Genomic DNA, 20,373 nt, shown 5'->3' with positions numbered 1-20,373 from the left:
GCATATTTATGCTACCTAACTGCGAATCAAAAAGAAGATGTACCAATGAATTATTCTTTCAGTATAAATTGTAAATTCAAGAACTGACGCTTCTTCAGTTCATTTTAATGAACTGGAGGAGCGTCAGATACTCTTCTTGCCTCCGGAGTAAGGAGAATAAAAGGAAATTTATTATTTTTTTAATATTCTGTTTTAAAGTTTAAGAAATCTCAATTCACCTGCTCCTTCTCAAAACTACAAAGGCTTTTTATTATAATTTTAATGATCTTTTTTTATTTTATTATTTTTGGGTAGTTAACATAAGAAAACTATAAGGATTGAAGAAAACAATATACGAAGGTAAACAGCACACAGATCCATGACTACCTGCTAGATTTTAAACATTTATGTGATGCTGTTATACACTGGTGTGCAAAACTTAAGGACCCACACTATTTCTGAAGGTTACAACCACAAAAGATTCAGTAGATTCAGTCTCAGCAGCGATTCTGGACGTCAGTTAATCTGGCGAGAGGTTGGCACACGGTATCACCCCGCAAACATCACTGAAAGGAATCGATATGGCAGTCGAAGTGTTCTCGTCTGGGAAGGCGTTATCTTGGATGGACATACACAAGTCCAGATACTGGAAGGTGGTACTGTTACTGGTGCACGCTACTGTACCGAGGTAATCCTTCCCCATGTGCGTCTGTTCCGAGGAGCCATTGGCCCCGAGTTCGTGTTTATGGATGATAACGCCACACCCCATCGCACTGCGGCTGTGATATGCTTTTGGAAAGTATTGATATGCTTTTGGACATTGATATGATATGCTTTTGATATGCTTTTGGACATTGTTCGTATGGATTGGCCTGCCCGTTCCCCCTCGATCTAAATCACATCGAACACATATGGGACGCCCTGGGGAGACGCCTAGCAGCACGTCCACGCCCACCAGAAAATGTTCACCAGCTGAAGATGGCGCTGACAGAGGGATGGACGATGTTACTGCAAGAACTTATCAACAATATTGTTCTAACATGGACAGGCGATGCAAAGCCTGCATCGACATTAGGGGTGGCCATATCTCCTACTGAGGACCACCTCTTCCCTTTGTTCTCTCTTTGGCAGTGATGCATCTGTATCATGGCAGCCAGTGCTATGTTGCCATTTTTGAATAAAGTCCCTCTGTACCGTTTTGTTTCCGTTGTTGTGTCGGTGTTGTTTCCTTCATCATTTCTGTACTTCACGAGGTTGCTTTGGTATGCTTTTCCCAAATCCAGACTACTCCTATGAGAAGCTACAGGTGAAAACCTGACTGGTCCTTAAATGTTGCACACCAGTGTAGTAGGATCTGTTTTTGGAGCATCAGCGGCTAAGGCCATATTGCTCCGTGTATACTGTCTGTAAATTGCGTGTGTTCTGAGGTCGATTTTCTGTTTTCTAGATGAAAAACTCGAGTTTCCGGGAGGAAAAACCACATTACCCTCGCCTGAGACCGACTAACTCAGCCAAGTTGTGAAAAAGGCCCATAAAAATTTCTCCTGGAGGTAACCTTTTGCAAACATGATACTGCAATCAGGATCAGCTACAGCCAATTTAGCACCCGGATAAAATACGTTCTCGCCCTTCAACTTAATTTTTAATTTATGTTTATGAGATAATAAGTTTATTATTTAAGTATAGGGAATGACAAAAGGTATTAAGTGTATAAAATTGTACGTTTAACGAACAATTAAACGAAAGTTGAAGTTGAAGAAGAAGTTGATAGCTTAAATAAATTCAAGGAAGAACTCGACATACTTTTAGAGCGAATGGATGGATGAAATGGGAAGTAGGTTTTTTTTTTTCTTGCTGATGCTGCATAAACTTGCTTTCTTGCATCATGTGCCTGTACCAATGCTACACTGATACAACACTGAAATTGTATGGCACAAAGAGGCCCTTGTGCCAAAATACCCAAACAACAACAACTGAAAATGTAACAGTGGGATTCACTGCAATTAATACTTACATTATTGCATAACATAAAAAAACAAAATAATTGAAATGGTTGCAAGTTATGTAGGAGTATAAGAAAGAATCCCTAACTTTTCCTCTGATATTTATTTCATTTTTTGCGCCTCTAACAAAAATGCACCCAGGGCAACGTCCCATTCGTCTTGCAGAATGTTTATCTGATTTTGGCGAACTCAATGTGCGCACGTTACACTCAATGCACTGTGCATACCTTACAGTTCATTACGTATGCAATTTTCATACTCTGCTTTGCATTGTAAAATATGTCTATATACACTGAAATGACAGAATTCATGGGAAACCTGGTTTCTGGGCAACGCAAAGCTGTCATCCTCTCGCTAGGCACGAAACCACCGCTTGGCAGGTATATAGGTACACTGCATTCATGTAGGTGGTACTTCGATGTCAGTATGGATAAACGTCATGAGTTAACAGACTTTTAAAGAGGGATGATAATGGGTGTCCGAGGCTCACTCTCTCGCGGAGGTGGTGCAGAAATTGCACTATTCCCGTTCGACAGTATCGAGAGAGTACAGAGTATTTTCAGGTCTAACGGCACCAGGGATTTACTCCATCACCGCTTATGTTCTTTGTATCGAGGACCGTACGCTGTCAAGGCCAGAGGTTTAAAAGTGTGTGGGTCATGTGTTGTGCCCATTGTTAATCTGGCTTGTTAGACGCTGGGTCCCTGATGGGACCCGACGTTTACGTATTCCGCCACGGGAAGGCCAGCCAGGTATTCCCTTAAAGTTTGCTCTGGCAGGTCCTGCCACCTACTTTCCTGAGATTTCAGTGGCAAGGACCTAAAAAATAAAAAAATTCTTCTTTTCTTTTGGGGACAGTTGGGATGGTATATTATACGCTGTTTAGAGGGGGAATAAGGGATATACCCTGGAAGTGATAAGATTTTCTAATAGGTCAGGCATGAATTTTGGTGTTTTAAATATGGACGTGTGGGGCAGGCGCTGTGTAAAGGGAGGCAGAAGACTGGGGGTTGGAAATTGGAAGTAAGCGGTCAACAGGGAAGATGACATTCCTGTTGAAACTGTGGAGCATGCGCATACCCCACCAGAGGAGAGAGAGAGAGAGAGAGAGAGAGAGAGAGAGAGAGAGAGAGAGAGAGAGAGAGAGAGAGAGAGAGAGAGAGAGAGAGGTTCAGGAGGGGAAGCAGCAGGCCATCTCCTCCTCCTGGCAGGGAAGGAGGAGTAAATGACATAAAAGTGTTTACTCCCATCAGCCCTGGAGACACTGCTGAATACATCAATACCTTAATCCTTCAGAAAATCCAGAATATTGAGGCCTTCCTCTCCGGTTTCGGACTTCAAATCAATCCTGAGAAGTCGAAACAGTTGACTTTCTCTCTCAAACGGAGCCCAACAATAGTACAACCGGATCCGCGATTTCTGTCGTCCAACAGCATACAGATCTGGGCGTTATTTTTGATCAAAAGCTCTCCTTTCTACCGCACATAAACCACTTGCAAATAAAGTTCTGTCGACTCCGGTGGATGATTAAACAACAACTAATGCACGTCCATGACCAGCTGTTGGGTGCAGATATATTAAGACATCCGGTTTATCCGGTCATACTCTATGGCGCTGAAGTCTGGACTTCAACTGCTACGACCCATCTTAGACGGATTTTCGAGGGGAAATTCTGGCTACTGAAGTGGGCCATATGGGAATTTCGGCTTTCCCCTACACCAAGGACCACCCAGATGGCGGCAGTTCTCAATTTCAGACGTCTTCCTGCTATCATTCACGAGAGAAGACTCGTCTTTGCCATCAAAATGATAGTCGGCATTATTTCAGTACCAGATTTCTGGGCTAATTGCGGATGGAGGATCCCTGTCCCAAGTCTTAGGGCTAATCCAATCCTACAGGCCATTCCAAACCGGTTAAAGCTAACTGATCGGTTCCTACCCGTGCAAATTCTGCAAGACATACAGTCCTTGGATGGCGACCTCTACAAATTCGCAGTCGACAAATTATAGGCAGAAAGTACTCGGTTGACTTCCTTCCCAGGACCACGTCAGAGGACATTAAAACCTTCTCCCGGAGACCTTCATCACTGCTTTGAATCCATCATCCCAGTGTTCAAACCTTTCAGGAGTCATAATGCTTTTTTTTTTTTTTTGTGTTTATTATGTTGTGTGATTTCTTTTATGTAAACCCCTGGCTTGTAGCCGTGAAGGGAGTTGTATACAGCAATGTGCTTTCTGTATATAATAAAGAGTTCTTCTTCTAAAAAGCAGGCTAGGCAGTGTCCAGCCAGGGGCGCCATATGGCTGCATGGCATCATAAGATGCAGTCTTCATCTTTGCGTTAGTCCGGTGGAGGCCCAAGTCCAGAAATCGGGTCCAATTCGTCACGTTCATGAGTTGTATGTACTTCAGGTGGTCACTAGTTCAGAGTTTTGCAGTCATTTCCGGTAGTCACGTCTATGTTTTGGGTGATAGTTACATTGGAGCTGTCTCTCGAGATATGTTTGTTTCTAGTGTTCCCGTGCTGTTTGTTATGTCCTTGTGTTGGTCCGGTTTGTTGCTTTTATTAGTCTTTACTTGTGGTATCCTGATCCCCTGGGCGGGTCAGTCTCATTTTGGGCTTCTTTGTTCAGAGGTTCGGATATCAGTTCCTGTTTGGTATTTGGATCATAGGTTAGTGATGATGTGGCAGGGATCTTTGTCTTTCAAAGAGTTCGCGAGCAAAGGCGTGAAAGCACGGTAATTGTCTTCTTCTTGCAATATTATGTCTTCTCGGTTCCTTAGCAAGGAGTTGATGCGTGTGTATAGATGACATCTGAGGTCTTCATAGTTGTTACAGTCATGGATAAGGTGTTCCTCCTTGCCAGCAGTTACAGTTCGGGTTGTCGAATTTTCCCAGCTCGTGGAATTTCCCTCTGAAGGAGTCGTGTCCCTTAAGAAGGAAGGTGGTGCGCCAGGGGAAAAACAGTATCAACTGACAGTATCTACAGTGTATCGGGAATACACAATTTACAGAATAACATCTCATCGTGGACGGAGAAAGGTGGTGGATGAACGTGGCCGCCGACGTCTGTTTCGTATTGTTTCAGCCAACCGGAGAGCGACAATGGCACCAATCACCGCCGACCTCAATAACGGAGGTGTCAGAAACGTCTCCACCAAGACCACGAGGCGATCATTAGCCGCAGTAGGTTATGGGAGCCGCCGATCCACCAGAGTCCCATTGCTAACACCACGACGCAGGACTCTATGCCTGAACTGGGCAAAAGAACATTGGCACTGGGCCTTGGACGACTGAAGATGGGTCTCCTGGTCCGATGAGTCCCATTTACAGTTATTTCGAGCGGAGCGGAGGATGCATATCTGGAGGAAACCGCACGAAGCAATGCACCCGTCATATCAACAAGGAAGTGTTCAGGCAGGTGGACAGTCAGTAATGGTCTGGGACGTTTTCAACTGGCACATGTTGGGACTTATGGTATGTTTGACGCATCTCTGAACGGTCCAGGTTACGTGTCCATCCTCGCAGACCATCCGGTTCCCTTTATGGTCATCGTGCACCCACAGGGCAATGGACTCTTGTATTAGGACAATGCACCTCCCCACAGAGCCGTGGTGACAAGAACATGGTTCGAAGAAACATTCCGCAGATTTTACCGCCATGGAATGGCCTCCCCGTTCATCGGACATGAACCCTGTGGAGCATCTTTGGGATGCTGTGGAAAGGTCCGTTCGAGCTTTGGATCCTCCACCCAGGAATGCTACGGAATAATGGACAGCGGTACAGCAAGCATGGAGTGAAATACCTGTGGAACGCTTTCGTGAACTAGTGGACTCAATGCCTAGCAGTATGACTGCCCTTATTCGGGCGAAAGGTGGACCTACCCGTTACTAGGTAGGTATCCCATAATTTCTGTCCTCTGAGTCTATGCTTCTCTAGCTCGTGCATGCAAGATATCTTCCGGCTTTGATCATATGGAGAATAAACTAAAATTTACTTTTTTATTACTTATTTTTTAATATTCTATTTTAAGGTTTAAGAAATTCCAAGTAGCCGCTTATTTTTCCATCATCGATATTCTAGTTTTCTTGAATAACCCTTATAACCTAACTACTCACTGGCCAAAGAATTAGAAACCTTTACTCAATATCTAATACCGCCACCTTTTGCCCAAGTTAGAGCTTGTACACGTTGCAGCATGGATTCACTAGACGGGTGAGGTCGTCTAGCTCCAGAAAACAATACTTCAAGAGAGAAGCTGTGGTACTCTTTGTATCGGCTGAATCTGTGTTGCTATCAAATACAAATTTTACAAATATGTATATGAGTAGATGGCACAGAAGTTTGAGGTATGCGAAATACCTCAACAGTTGTCATAGATAATAAATGAAATAAAGACCTTTAGGAGTTTCGGAAAAATCTAGTTGGCCTTATACCTTTAGATGTTTATTTTAAAAAGAAATCAAAGGAGATTCCCAATTGCCACATATTATTTGTTATTTAGAATCTTCGTTGTTTGGATTAACACGGCTGAATGGGATTCATCTGGTATAGAGTAGTTCAACTCCCTTTGAAAGGGCTTCAATAAATTCTGTCATCGATAGGATTTTGAAATTGCAATTTTTCAAGCAGCCACTGAGGCGTGAAGGAGAACTAGCAGTAGAAGAAGAACTAGACGTTTTGCAAGCTGGAAAATGCCTGAATTAGAATCCAGTCAATGATTCGAGGAATTTATATGGATTTCTCAGTCTAAGGTTGCATATATGTTTTTTACTTCTTTTCAGAAACTTGGACAACATATTATTACTTCTTTTCAGAAACTTGGACAACATATTATTACTTCATAGTTGCGTCTAAGTTGTTTTGGCGCTTAACAACACACTCACTCATTCACTAATATACACTTCCTTCTTCTCCCCTCGAATCGTGAAGGGGAGAGGAAGATTGTTTACTCCCATCTAAGAATCCAAATGATGTTTCCGAGATGTACAGTTAATTCAAAATAAACAGGTCTTTTAAATGACTTCTTGGTTAATGTTGCGTAAATACAGAGGTCAAATCCCTTCTTTAAGAGACATAACAGAGTCATACAATAGTGCACAACGAATTAGAAGTCGAAACGTGTGAATAAAATAATAAAAAAAAAAGGAAAAAGATCTTTTGTTTTGAAGTCTGACAATTTCTTCTCAGACATGGTCGCATGGAAATGAACCACGAAAAACACAATTTCTATAGACTGACTGGAAGTGTGCGAAGGAATGTTTGTCTCACAAATATACTGTATCGCTAACAAACGCATGGGAATTACTAACCATCCAACACCTCCAACTAAACCTACAGAGGTTCAGCCAAGGCTGGGGTCATTTACCCAAACAGGTTTCTTGAATTCCTCGGGCCATCTCAATTTACTGCAGGACCTCGGCCAAACATGATTGACGGACTGCTGTTATGGATGAGAATGCGATGAGGGGCTGGGAGGGGGAGGTAATAGTACATTGGGAATAGCTGAGTCAAATAAACGCCGGTCTTTCATGTATGAGCCGGTGTAGTATTATGCAACTTGCCTACGTTATATGGATGGTGAAGCAAATCTATCAGATATTAAAGGCGTTAAGTATAAACCAGAATCCGCTTTGTAGTGTGCTCCTTACGCATCATCAACACTACAAGTCAAAGGTCATCATTCTTTTTTGCCGCTTGTTGATAATTTATATGCATGAGTGGGAGATTGGCCCTCAAAGGTAACGCCCTATATGATAAAAATGGGAGATTTGTACTCCAGTCACATCGTTTTGTTTTGTGGTTTTTTTTAATAAAAAAACTTTCTCGATCTACATTATTTTATGTAGGAATGTTGCCACTCCAAGGGTATAGCTAATGCCACACGAAAATGAAACTTTCATCACCCATTTATTCCAAAAATATGACTTTTAAAACAGATTAAAAGAAAATGTCCGATGAATTAAAAACGAAGGACTTTGACATGAATTCTCTGACTAACACTCTCTGTATTATCTAAGGCGCTATAAAAAAACGACAATGGAGCATAACAGAGGCAGCCGGGTTGCATGAAATGGATTCAGCCCTGCAGCTCTACTATTTGTTAAAGTCTAAGGAACTCGGTCCATTGTATAGCAACATTGTTCGCGCACCCCGCGCTACATCACTTTAGAACATCAATAAGTACCGACAAGTAACTCTCTTTAGATGGGAGGAAAGTGGAGGGTGCATGCACGGTTTACAATAAAGCAATGACTGCATCTACCCACCTCTAAATGAAGGGCACTGGGGACCTTGTTAGTGGACGCGGACGGATTTAATCGATTGATCGGAATGTTCTTTAACGGTAAAAGCCGAATCTGACATACCGGTTTGACATGTTGAAGAGAGAGCGGTACGACCCCTTTTGAACTGCCTTTCATTAATTAAAACTTCATAGAGTGGAATAGATGAAGGCTGGGTCAGATGACAATTAAATTGACGTCAATTGACATAACAAAGGAGATGTATAGGCCTAATACCATTAATTTCTAGTGTTTCATTCAACTATTTGGATAAATATCAATGGATTTGATTATTTAAATATGCATTGTTTCATTTTAATTTCAGCATTTGTAGGAGAGGGTCCAAGTAATTGCACAATGAAATTGGACATAATTTTTCAATAGACGTCTCACAGCTTATGAATGAATTGAAGAGTTAATTTTGCTCGTCTGTTTATCTTACAAGGGCAAAGGAAATGAAAGTGGACCAAAAAGCTTTCTCAGTTCTCTACACACTTGGAAATCGCAAAGTTACAGATTTAATTCTATGGTGAGTGTACAAACACTTCCAAAATACATCGAGTCTCAGTTCTCTTTATTCAAAGACAGTTTTCTGGTCCTGTATGGCTTAGAGTCTGATCCATCTGCAGATTACTTCAGAAACTAAAATTGAGTATTGACTAGAATGATGAGATTAAGACCCAACAAACCTTTATACGATTAATAAGAACATCACTTGTTCGTACCGTGGGATAAAATGCAGTAAAAATTTTGTGATATATAAAGTCAAAATTGTTACTTGCATCCAACTATTTAATAAATACATGTACATCACAGTATCTACCATATTGTACTACCTCGAGGTAGTACAGTTGCTATAATCATTGTCCTCCGCACACCGAGTGGAAAAGACCTGAGCTGGAAACCAGTCAATCCCTCCAGGAATTTTTATGGGCCTTGTTCACAACGTGGCTGAGTTAGTTGGTCTCAAAAGAGGGTAGCATGGTTTTCTTTCGCGGAAACCTGGGTTTTTGTCCAGAAAATAGGCAAATCGGCCACAGAACAATGCAATTTGCAGACAATATATAAGGCCCACTATGGTCTAAGGAGCTTATGCGCCTAAAAATCCCGACAACAATTACCAGATTGATCAAGCATGACTTTGCCTTAACGAACGCGTTCTGGAATCTATTCAAGTTACCAATTTACCTAGAAGGTCCCAAAACGTCTCTTAATCCTCTCTCCTACCACAGATGTCAAAATCACTGGCTTATAGTTATTCATCCCCTTTAGCAGCACCATTGTGAATTGGAGAGAGTTTCAACAGGAAGGTCCTCTTTGACTTCTCCAGTTCAAGAAAATCCCAGAGTCTGATATTCTAATTAACACTCCACAATTTATACATGCAGCCTTTTTAATTATAAATAAATACACATCATCCTTCCCTTTAGCCTTGCTCTCCCTTAAACTAAAATAGCTTTTCTAAGTCCTTTCATGGGATCATTATATGCTTATTTTGCAGCAACCTGACTCCTTAACATTCTCCAGAATGAGCTCACTTTCAATCTTAAATATCATACAGAAGCATGTGTTCAATCCACATTTTGTGTATTTCTATTAATCTTAATTTTATCGTAAATTATTTGATATTATTGATAAAGAAATGAATTATTGACAGTTATATGTACCATCCACGAACTTGCAAAATCATAATTGCAGGGGGTATTAAAATTATAATCTCTTTCAGTTAACCCCTTAACTTAGACAAAAAATTTAAGTATTCTTTTGTGTCCTCTGAACCAAAAGAACTTCATGCGGATTTTTAAGCATAATTAATAAGCGGGAGTAATTAATGAACACTAATGACTTACACCTGCAGCTTATTTAAGTGTGCCCTAGTGCCAAGAATCTGTTCCTTCTTCTATAATCCGACCGCGTGCAACGAACGTAGGTCGAAGTATCCGAATTATGTCATCCCCGCTCCAATGACCCGTAAATCGTAGGCAAAGCATGTAAAAGAAATCACCACTAACCATCTTTTGTCTCCTTAGAATCGTCTTTCGTTTCATCGATCACCTGTTGTCATGGGCAACAAAGCTCGTGCGCGTTGTTGCGAAACACCCTGAATGTTGGTGTAAAAAATGTTTACAGACTACCACGAAGGTGAGAACTTGCATGGCGGCGTTACCTGTACCGTAGCAATCTGTTCCGCCAATTTGGAAGGACAGAGGGATTGGGGCGGGATGGTGAACTATTAGAAGATAACATCTTCCGCGTGACTGGATAAATAGGGACTACAAGAAATGACCGGGCAAGGTAGAATGACTTTCCGCATGGACGTCTAGACCACAACACCAAGGAACAGGTGAGAGAGATGCCTCTTCCAGTGCTCACCTATAAGACTCTTGAGTTTGTCGATTGTAAGGCACAATTGGTGAATATATATATACATTATCTTTAAAAATTCCAGAGATTGCATAATGATTATCATCTGGAAGTCGGCTTACTCTCACCGGAAATGTCTGTTTTAAAATTAATTTTGTATGATTATTATAAATAATACTTGTCTAAACTTGTTTAAACTTGTCTAATGGAAGTTCTTAATTGGATTCATAGTCTTAATATTTTTTTATTTCATATATTTGGTTTATTTTCACATAATTTTCTGTTTTGTTTCTTAATTTCAGGTCCCTGTTAGTCTGATGTGGCCATGATACTTTTGACAGGAATGTTTTCAGTGGTTGGCACCGGTATATCTCTTGGTGGTACCTGATGGATGACAAGGAAACTCCAGATCAGACTTTCGCGACAGAACGCTATGACGAAGGATGGACATGTGTCGATTGTGGACCACGCATGTCGTCAAGAACTCGCTACGCTCTGCTTAATGTATGGCTCATAGCGGCATTATTACTTCTAATAGGTGGCGTTGTGTTGTTAGTGTGTGGTGCCCTCTATAATACGGCTGGACTGTGGCTGTTTCTTACAGGTGCCATGGGAGTGGTTTTAGCCATTCCTCTATTGACTTTGTACTTTTGGTACACTAGATGTCGCGGTTCAGGTATCGCTGATGATTTCAAGCATCCTCAGAATGGTCAGTTGGTGTCCACCATTACAAATTCAAATTGTCATGATGCAAATCGCAAATCCGATTATCCCTTGGGTCCTTTGTTGGTGATGACCCTTCCTAAATCAAGGAAAAAGAAAGATCCTTTCCGAACATTTCGTGATTCGGAAAGTAATACTAGTAGTGTAGCATCGACGCCAGATTTTTTAGGAAGGAGGTGAGTTTATTATCTTTATAATATCACGTGTTTTGAGCATTATTACAATTAAATATGAATTGTTATTAATAAATGAAAAAAATGTTTTTATTTAACTCGAGAGATTACTCTTTTTGTTGAACATCTCTGAGACAGGCCTTTTCACAGATTTTTTTTTTTTTCATCTGAAAATAGAAAAGACTTAAAGCACAAGAAATTTATAGAAATAACACCACATTGCATGGCTTGCCTTGATAATAATTGAAAACAACCCCACTCTTAAATTCCATTCAATAGTGAAGTGTGTCCTTCAACTGGTGTGCTAAGTCTCAGTGGTTTATAAATTACTTGAAAAACTTCTTTTTGATAAATAAGGGTTTTGATAATACGGGTGCCCTCGATACGAGTTCGTCTTGTGAAAGATAGAGGGCAGAGACAGAAATTTGCACTTGTGTGAGACACAAGGCAAAGAGGCTAGTGCCCTGTGTCTCACACCTGTGTGTTGTTTAGTTGTTTTTGGCCACTTAGCTACAAGGAAGTAGCGATCACTAGGGAGGCTGCTTACCAGTACCCGTCCACACCACGCGGAGGCGGGCCCAACTATCCACTTGCTAGATTAAATGTATTATTACCAGCACCCATAGGTAGAAACGCAAGTCGTATGCAGTCTCCTATATTGACGTACGGTGGCGAAGACCACAAAGAATCTCGCATCCACTGAAGATTAATATTATTATTATTAGTTTATTAACCACAAGGAACTGGATTATGCCGGGACTGCAATGTGCCAGGAGGGTGTGAAATTTGCATACTGAGGTGCGAGGAACCACATGTACAACGTATAAGAGTACATGCGTGCTCGACCTGAGGCATGTACAGAATTCAACTTACAACAGCTCGAAATAAAAAACAACGTTTAGACATACAATAAACAGCAAGGCAGGAGTAAAAGAAATAAAAGTGCAGCAGGCAAAAAAAGTCCAGGTGCAAGTGATCCTCACATATTCAACAGCTGGTAACGTTTCTTAAGGCTTTCCTTTCTGTAAAACTTGTCCTCACAGAACTTATCAGCCGACCGAGCTAGCCGGGTGGGTAAAGTGCCTGCCTGGCAACCGAAAGGTCACGGGTTCGAATCCCGCCTCAAGCTTGGATCAGAGTAGAAAATAACTTTGGGAGGTGTATTATGGCCACAGAAGCCGATGCGCTAACAAAAAAAAAAAAAAAAAGAACTTATCAGGGTATATACCTAATTTATTATAGACCTGGAGGCAATTTGCCGGAAACATGTCCCTTAGGGAATCAATGTTTGTAAGCGTAAGCCGCAGAGGGAGGCAGGAGTCGGGTGTTCTCCTCTCGTCTTCTTTGGGCCAGAGATTAATGGAGATATTGATGGAATATTAATTCGACCTGAGCGCATTTCTTTTCGTGATGAAAAGTCTCCAGGGAGTGGCGCTTAGATTGGCATGGAGAATGGATCTGGAGATAGTAAAAGGATGGCCCACCACCCTGTTCATCCATCTGAGCAACAAATTTCCAGACTGAGGTCCTTGTTTAGGTGGAAGGAAGGGGCAGATGACCAAATTCCAGAAAAGTGCAATACCAGTGGATACCAGCAGTACGAGCTGGCATCCACTGGTATTGCACTTTGATGGGTACGAGCAAGTGAAACTCCAGTCTCTAATAAACTGGAGATCAATGAATCCTACCCCCGAAGGGGTTTGCATAAAAAAAAAAAAAAATGGCCCCAAAGGGACTAGCGTAATTAACAATTTTAAAAAAAAAATATTTAAATGGTTAAATCATAATTAAAGTTTCAAAAAGAAAATAAATAAAAGTCTCTAGAGAGGCTTAATCTTTTATTTCTTGACATCCAATGACACCTGTAACGAATGTTAAGTAATGTGTTTTGTTTTGAGTGGTAGACTAAGTGGTGTTATTTCGCACCACAAAATCCCTAGGATGCAAAGGGCCCCCTCCTTCCTTAAAAAGGGGACCCAAATATACAGTTTGAAAGTTTCATGGATATCTCTTTTAAACATTTTCGGGAGTATAAAAGCAAAGTTATTTCTGGTTGTAACTCCAATTTTCTCTTTCTGGGGATAACCAGCAAACCGCGACTATATTTATGAATTTTAAGTAGCTTTCTCTTTTGTTTGAAAGGCGTAGTTGCAGGAAAATGTCAAAGTTTCGTCGGAAATCAATATCGACACGGTAGTGCAAAGCGAAGCACGTTCGGCGAACGACATCTGCACACACACACACGTTTATTCTTCCATATTTTAATCGAGCACCTGGTACGTGAACAAATTAATGTCCCCGGAACTCGCAAGGACAATTATAAGAGTTGGTCGCACTGGGGTTGGCTTAGCAGGAGACGTACAATGTTGGTTCGTTTGAGAAGCGAAAACATGCGGGTAAGAGGAAAGCCGCCAAAGGAGCTCTTCTGGAAAGAGCAGCTGCACAAACACGCTTTGAAGTGATTACGATTTCGAAATTAATTATTCTGCGCATATTTATAGAATATTGTGCTCTGGAGGATTATTGAAACTTCAACAATGCTAGGATGTATACTTAAGATTTCACAATTTGAATTGGATTATTCTTATTAAGGAGTTTTCCATAAAGAAATTGCAAAGGTCCTCTTAAAATCCTTTGCAGCTATAATTTTTCTTCCCTCTCTCCTTTGGGATTCATGAGTTGCAAGTTTTTTTTCTGTCGAAAGCTCGTTTTTCATTCATTTTTAAGGATGAAAAACGAAAGTTCGTTTTTCTTTCATCCTTAAAAATATTCTTAAAAAAAAAAAATAAATAAAAATGCTCTCGTCGGTAACACAGTGGTTATAATCACCAGTTTCCCACAGCAGATGGAAAAGGCCTGAGTTCGAATCCTGTTAATGACGCCCATAAATTTTTATGGACTTTCTTTTTCACAACTTGGCTGTGTTCAGGAACATGACAATGAATTCACCGTCCTCCTGTGGCAGCCCAAACTAAGAGATCTAAACTAATTTGAGCATGTTCGGGACCTATTGGAAAAGGATATTCAATGCTACGACCATCACCTGACAATGTGTGACAATTGCACAACACGTTCATTATTGAACACATTGTGCAATGCATGGATGGCACCCCAGAGTAGTAAGATATCTTATTACTCTGTGGGTGTAATACGTGTACATGCAGAGTTCTTTTTTGTACTACAATGGCAATCTATGGAAGTTCTTAACTAATCTGTGCTTAAAAGCTCATTCTTATAAACATTAATCTTATTCTAATCAACGAACAATTTAAAAAAAGTTATGATCAAACAAAGAAAAATCTATTCTTTAAATGAATCAGTATTTTCACCTCGCTGCCCATTACGTCACGCTACCAGGGCCATTGTAAACTCCGCTGGCATAGCGGTGGTGCCAGAATATAAACAGAACAAACATACTAATTCTAGATTTCAGGCTTACGAGAGTTCCGTTTTGTAAAATTCCCCAAGATATTCGACCCTAGGATACAACGTTTGAGTATATTTTCGTTGAAAGGTTTGAAAACATTTAGTGGCGTTTTATCCCGTGGTGCAAGTCATTCATTTACACCAGGACCCTAAGCTCAGAGAAGCCCAAAAGGAAAACAGAAAGCTATATAAACATAAATTAATGACATTGCACCAGGATCCAAGATTTTGATGATATGCCTTTGAAAACAAGGTTTATAAAGTATAATTAAAGTCAAGTGACCATGACTTGTATTTATGGAACGTGACATAAGATACAAAATATTTTGTGAAAATAAGGAATGTTAAGCGAAAATTTGCAAAATGAGTTAATAAGGGAGGTACTGAAAATACCAGTAGACATCTAGCGTCGACACTCGGCTATACATATTGCCAATTATTACTACCAGCTTTCAAGCAAAATCTTCAACATGCTGCTTGCTTGGGCACAACTGGAGTGCCACATTTTGAATTGTTTTGAGGAGTTAATTTTATGCCTGGATATTATCCATGCTCTGTGTACTTAACGTTCTCTATCTACAGCCCTACGTAGTGACCCAATTTTTTAAATAAGTTGTGTTATAATAGAGGTGAAAAAATGTAAAGATTATTTTTCTAAATGCAGATAGCCATCTACAAAAATAACAAATAAAAATACGAAAATTTTATTATCATCATCATCTTCTTCAGCCAGCCGTACTCACTATATTTAGGGTACGCTCTCCTGTCTTCGGTTGACACGAACAGCGACGGTCCCAGGATTTTCTAAAGGTTGAGGGTCGTGGGGCTAAAGCAGTGTTCCTCGGAATTATTAAACTATAGTCGATCCACTGCAGGATGAAGGCCTACTCAACGAGTATCCAGCAATTGCGGTCGTGTGCTGCTTGTTGCCATTGTACATCAGCAAATTTCACAGTTTCATCAATCCTCCTCATCTTTGTTCTTTTTCTTGGCCGTTTAGAGTCAAGTGGTATTCATTCCAAAATTCGTTTGATCCACCTATCGTCAGTTCTTGATATGTGACTTACCCATTTCCAATTTCAGCGCTTTGTTCTTTCTGTGATGTCACAGACTTTGGTTTGTTAGGGAATCCATGCACATATGTTTTGGTCAAAGTGGGACAAATATAAATCCGATAATTAGACTTTTCCTATGTTTATTCATATGTATATGGAGGTAGAGGAAGCTATAAAGGTAGGCATTGCCTGTGTATTTATGCACATAAAATTATATTTAATACACAGCTTTGATACAGTTTTTGTAATAACATTAAAGTTATGCGTACTTGTACAGTAAAGAAAATTGTAACGTTACCATGCCATATGTAGAAAACATGAGGGTTATTTTTAACTTCTAATGCTCAGTTGTTCTAAGAAAGGTAAACACTTTGAGCCATGAGGTAATATTCTGTGTAAGCAATGGATTTACTTGCATTCTTGAAAGGAATGTTTTGTTAGTCACAGTGACGCTCCACATTAGCAAATTCAGTTTTCGATTTTAACACTAAAATATCAGTGATAAAAAACGATTTTTTTTCCTTTTTTTAATCACAGATACGATTAGTTTTATCACACAGTTCAGGATAAAATAGGGCCAAGCGCCACTGACTTAAAAGAAAATGTATACACTTTCACTAATCTAGTGCACCGCAGGGTAAGATTTAAAAAAATACTAAACTTATACTATACTACTAACTCCTAAAATTTAGCAGCACAAATTCTGAAATATCGTTCAGGAAAGTCAAATTATTTTTTGCTAGAATTCATTGATTTAAAAAATCTCTTGATAAATAATATTTTCGGTGTAAACTTTACTTGATGAAAAGTCTATACCGAAGAATTCAAAAATAAGATCCCAAGGTTATATGCATTTTTATTTGTCTCACATTTATCGCCTCATTAAATTTTCTGTCAGAAGAAGCAGAGAATAGTTAGGGGGGAAAAACGCCTCCGTCTGCATTTGATCACACACACACACAAACTCTTTTATCCATTGCACTCTGTTTCGACTGTTATTATTTTACTGTCCTAATTTAAAATATTTGCACAAACCATCAATTTCTTGATTTCGTATTTAAAAATCAGCTCGTTAAATTCTGTGTAGCATAAACTCGAATCCTGGTTAAAAATTTTTGAGTGATATTTATCTTTGTAGATGCAAAACTCGAGGCCAATATCGTGGATTGGTAAAATATGAATGGATTGAGCAAGCTCGGTGCTAATGACATTCTTCCTCTTGCTGAAACTACACACATGAGGGGGCATAAATTCAAATTGAGGAAGGATGTATGTGCAGAAGTTTGCCTTCGACTGGCTGGTGGTTGAGTGCTGGAAGAAATCTCCAACTGTTATGGAAGTGGATAGTGTGAATAAATTCAAGGAAGAACTAGACAACTTCTTGGATGGGGGTGGACAGTGATTGGGGAATATTGTTTTTGTTTTTTTTGGCTGATGCTGTATAAGCTTTCTTTGTTGCTTCATTTACCACCAATAATACTAAAATAAGGTCAATATTAGTTAACATTTTCATTTGAGCTCGAGGGCATCTTGTTTGTGTACGGCTTAAAATTGTAATAGAAAATTCTGATTGCTAAAACATTATAACTAAATTTGTATCACAGAACTTCCACATCCTTCAAAGAAAATTAAATTTTGTAACGTACCCCCTCCTCTCTCTCTCTCTCTATATATATATATATATATATATATATATATATATATATTCCTTTCTCATAGCAGAAAATTATCTGCATTCTAGAAAAGAGTTCTTATTGTTTTTCCCATTCACTATATTATAAGACCTTAACTTAGTTAAATTCAATAACAGTAACCATTAATCAACTTACTACAACCTTTCTCTTTAACTAAAATAACTTTCACATGGTGTGGGATATACGAGAGAAGGCTGTTTATTCTCTCTTGTAAAATTCCCTGAGAATAACGCAAACCAAATCCCATCAAAATTCTATATAATTTGGTTCATGGTGACACGCCCGCTTAGAAAAATTCAACGTACCATATTTAAACAAAAAAAGGAATAAAGAGAATTAATTCATTATTTTTCGGAAATCGCTGTGAAAGGAAACTTCTCTTCATACATTTGTTTCCAAATCTCGAATGTTTTCAAAATTATTACACAAGAATCAAAAACAAAACAAAACATTAAAGATAAATATTAATTAATAAAATCAGAAATAACTGCGCAACGCTTTACTCGCGCCCTCTACATAAAAACTTCCCATCATGCAGTTCACCGCTTTCTATTTGATTATGTCAACAGTAACGCACTCGTAAAACATTTGATGCGGTAAGTTTTTCCAAGTACTAGTTCAATGTATGTAATTAACTCGCTTTTGCATATAAATGTGTAATTAATTCAGGCTTGAATTCAACAGTTAATTAAAATTGATGTGCTTGATGGCATAGTTGTAACTGGGGCTGTGGTATATATAATGCGCCTTACGCCATTGTTGCTACATCACACTTTGGAATGGAGCGCTTTTCGATCACTGTGACACGTTATCATTCTATCGATTGATATCGTGAAGCGTAAAAGAATCGATTCTTTATATCAAAGTTCCGATTGAATATTGATATAATTAGTAACGTATTGTATTTATATTATTTATTTATTTTCATTATTTATTTTTTCGATTTATTGTATTTATATTTGTATTTGTGTTTTTATTTGTATTTATATACACTGAGTGATCACTGAATTATGACCACCTACCTAATACTTCGTAGGTCCTCATTTTGCCCTCAGTACAGCAGCTATCCGACGTGGTATTGATTCAAAAAGATGTTGGAAGCGTTCGGGAGGTATGGAGGTGATTGGTGGATCCAGACGTCTGGTATGCCTTTCCATAGTGTCCCACAAGTGCTCTATGAGATTGATATCGGGGGAAGTTCAGAGGCCAATCGATATTCAAGTATTCAAGTATTTATGTAAGTTACGTGCGGGAACCAGGGTTTCCCCTATACGTCCGCGAGTTTTAAGGCAAGGCGCCAAAAGCCGGCAAGGAAAAAAAAAAAAAAAAAAAAAAAGGAAGAAGGAAGGAGATAGTTAATTTAAAAGTTTGTTAACTAGTGCAGTGTAGTGTGTTGTTCGCGTTGTATGTATTGCCGGCACCTGGCATTTAGCAGCAGGGGGCCAAGAAAAGAGTTATCTTAACCCCCCGCTCCCGTCCCTAACCACGAGGAGGTAGCCAGGAACTACTATCTATGAAAGGTAAGGGGAATTTGAACGAAATTCCCAAAGACTACAGTGGAAGAAGTATATACAGTAAGAGAGTATTATCTACAAGACAACATTAACGGATTATCTACAAGACAGCAAGATAGATTAATAACAAAAATAAGGTACAGTGACACAAAACAGCTAAAGCCGATGGTAGATGGAGGGTAAACAAACTGTAACCCCATCCACCACGCAGCAAAAGCAAGAAAACCAATCTAGAAGGAAGAAAGAAAAACAAAGGAACACAATTAAGACGATACAAGGTAACAAGGTCACTGACAAGGTTACAATAAGTTTCCCAATACAGAAACTGACTATATTAGCAAAAAACTAAGATCAAGGTGACAGAACTACCGCCACCAACAGGGCAAAAGAAACCAAAACTATAAAACAGCAAGCATTTGATACGTGGGAAGCCGAAAAACACAACCCCCACACACCAAAAGCAAAAGTAAAATCTTATACTAAGTTAAAGCTACAAAAGAAACAGGATGATCCAAGAATAACAGAACTGTAACATCAACACTAAACAAGTCTTAAGTATACACAAAAATTACAAAACAACAAGCCCATGGTACGTGGGAAGCGGACACTTGCAGCCCCCACACACCACAAGCCAAAGTAATAACTTACACTAAGTTAAAACCCACAATTATAATTAGGATGATCCAAGAAAAAGAGTTATAACATTAACAGTAAACAGAACTTTGTTATACACAGACAACTCAACCTAGAGCCTGCGCAATATGTAGTAGCATACAAGTCAGCAAAAGAAATATCCATTGTGACGAAATACAAATACAGTGATTTCTCATTAGATTCAATGAAGAACCCAACGCGTGTTTAAATAGAACAATTAAACCTTAACAATAAGCATACCAAAGAACCATAATTAGTCAACAGTAAGCCTAACTAAAAACAAGTATATCTAATATTAAACATTTCCAATTCTATTAAAACACCTAAAAGGATTAAGTCCTACTATAGACAAACAAAAAGCCAAAGAACGCTATGCGTAGGCAGTTCTAGACCGCACAGCGTCCAAGGCTAATTTATAAACAGGACAGCTTGAGTCTCTGAAGGAGTGAGCATGATTCCAGTTCCGAAGTTTACAGTTAGAACAGCAGCGAGGAGAGTTCAAGA

The 20,373-nt window shown here is 39.4% G+C and overlaps 1 protein-coding gene across 2 annotated transcripts in view; it reads left to right on the top strand.

The window, feature by feature from the left end:
- Positions 1–20,373, top strand: part of LOC150086462 (uncharacterized) — a 45,715-nt gene that overhangs the window by 13,384 nt on the left and 11,958 nt on the right. The window contains exons 1-2 of one of the 2 annotated variants that reach the window (XM_090371401.1): positions 10,421–10,610; positions 10,933–11,529. In XM_090371401.1, the coding sequence (XP_090227527.1) occupies positions 11,018–11,529 (512 nt within the window). In that variant the 5' untranslated portion in view covers positions 10,421–10,610; positions 10,933–11,017. Of the gene's footprint in view, positions 1–10,420; positions 10,611–10,932; positions 11,530–20,373 lie in introns of those variants that run through there. The other variant, XM_090371400.1, reaches the window with a different exon arrangement.

This window comes from Mastigoproctus giganteus, chromosome 4, assembly GCF_048544385.1.
Source record: "Mastigoproctus giganteus isolate SK-2022 chromosome 4, ASM4854438v1, whole genome shotgun sequence".
Lineage (NCBI taxonomy): Eukaryota > Metazoa > Arthropoda > Arachnida > Uropygi > Thelyphonidae > Mastigoproctus > Mastigoproctus giganteus.
This window is presented reverse-complemented; position numbering and strand designations above follow the sequence as displayed.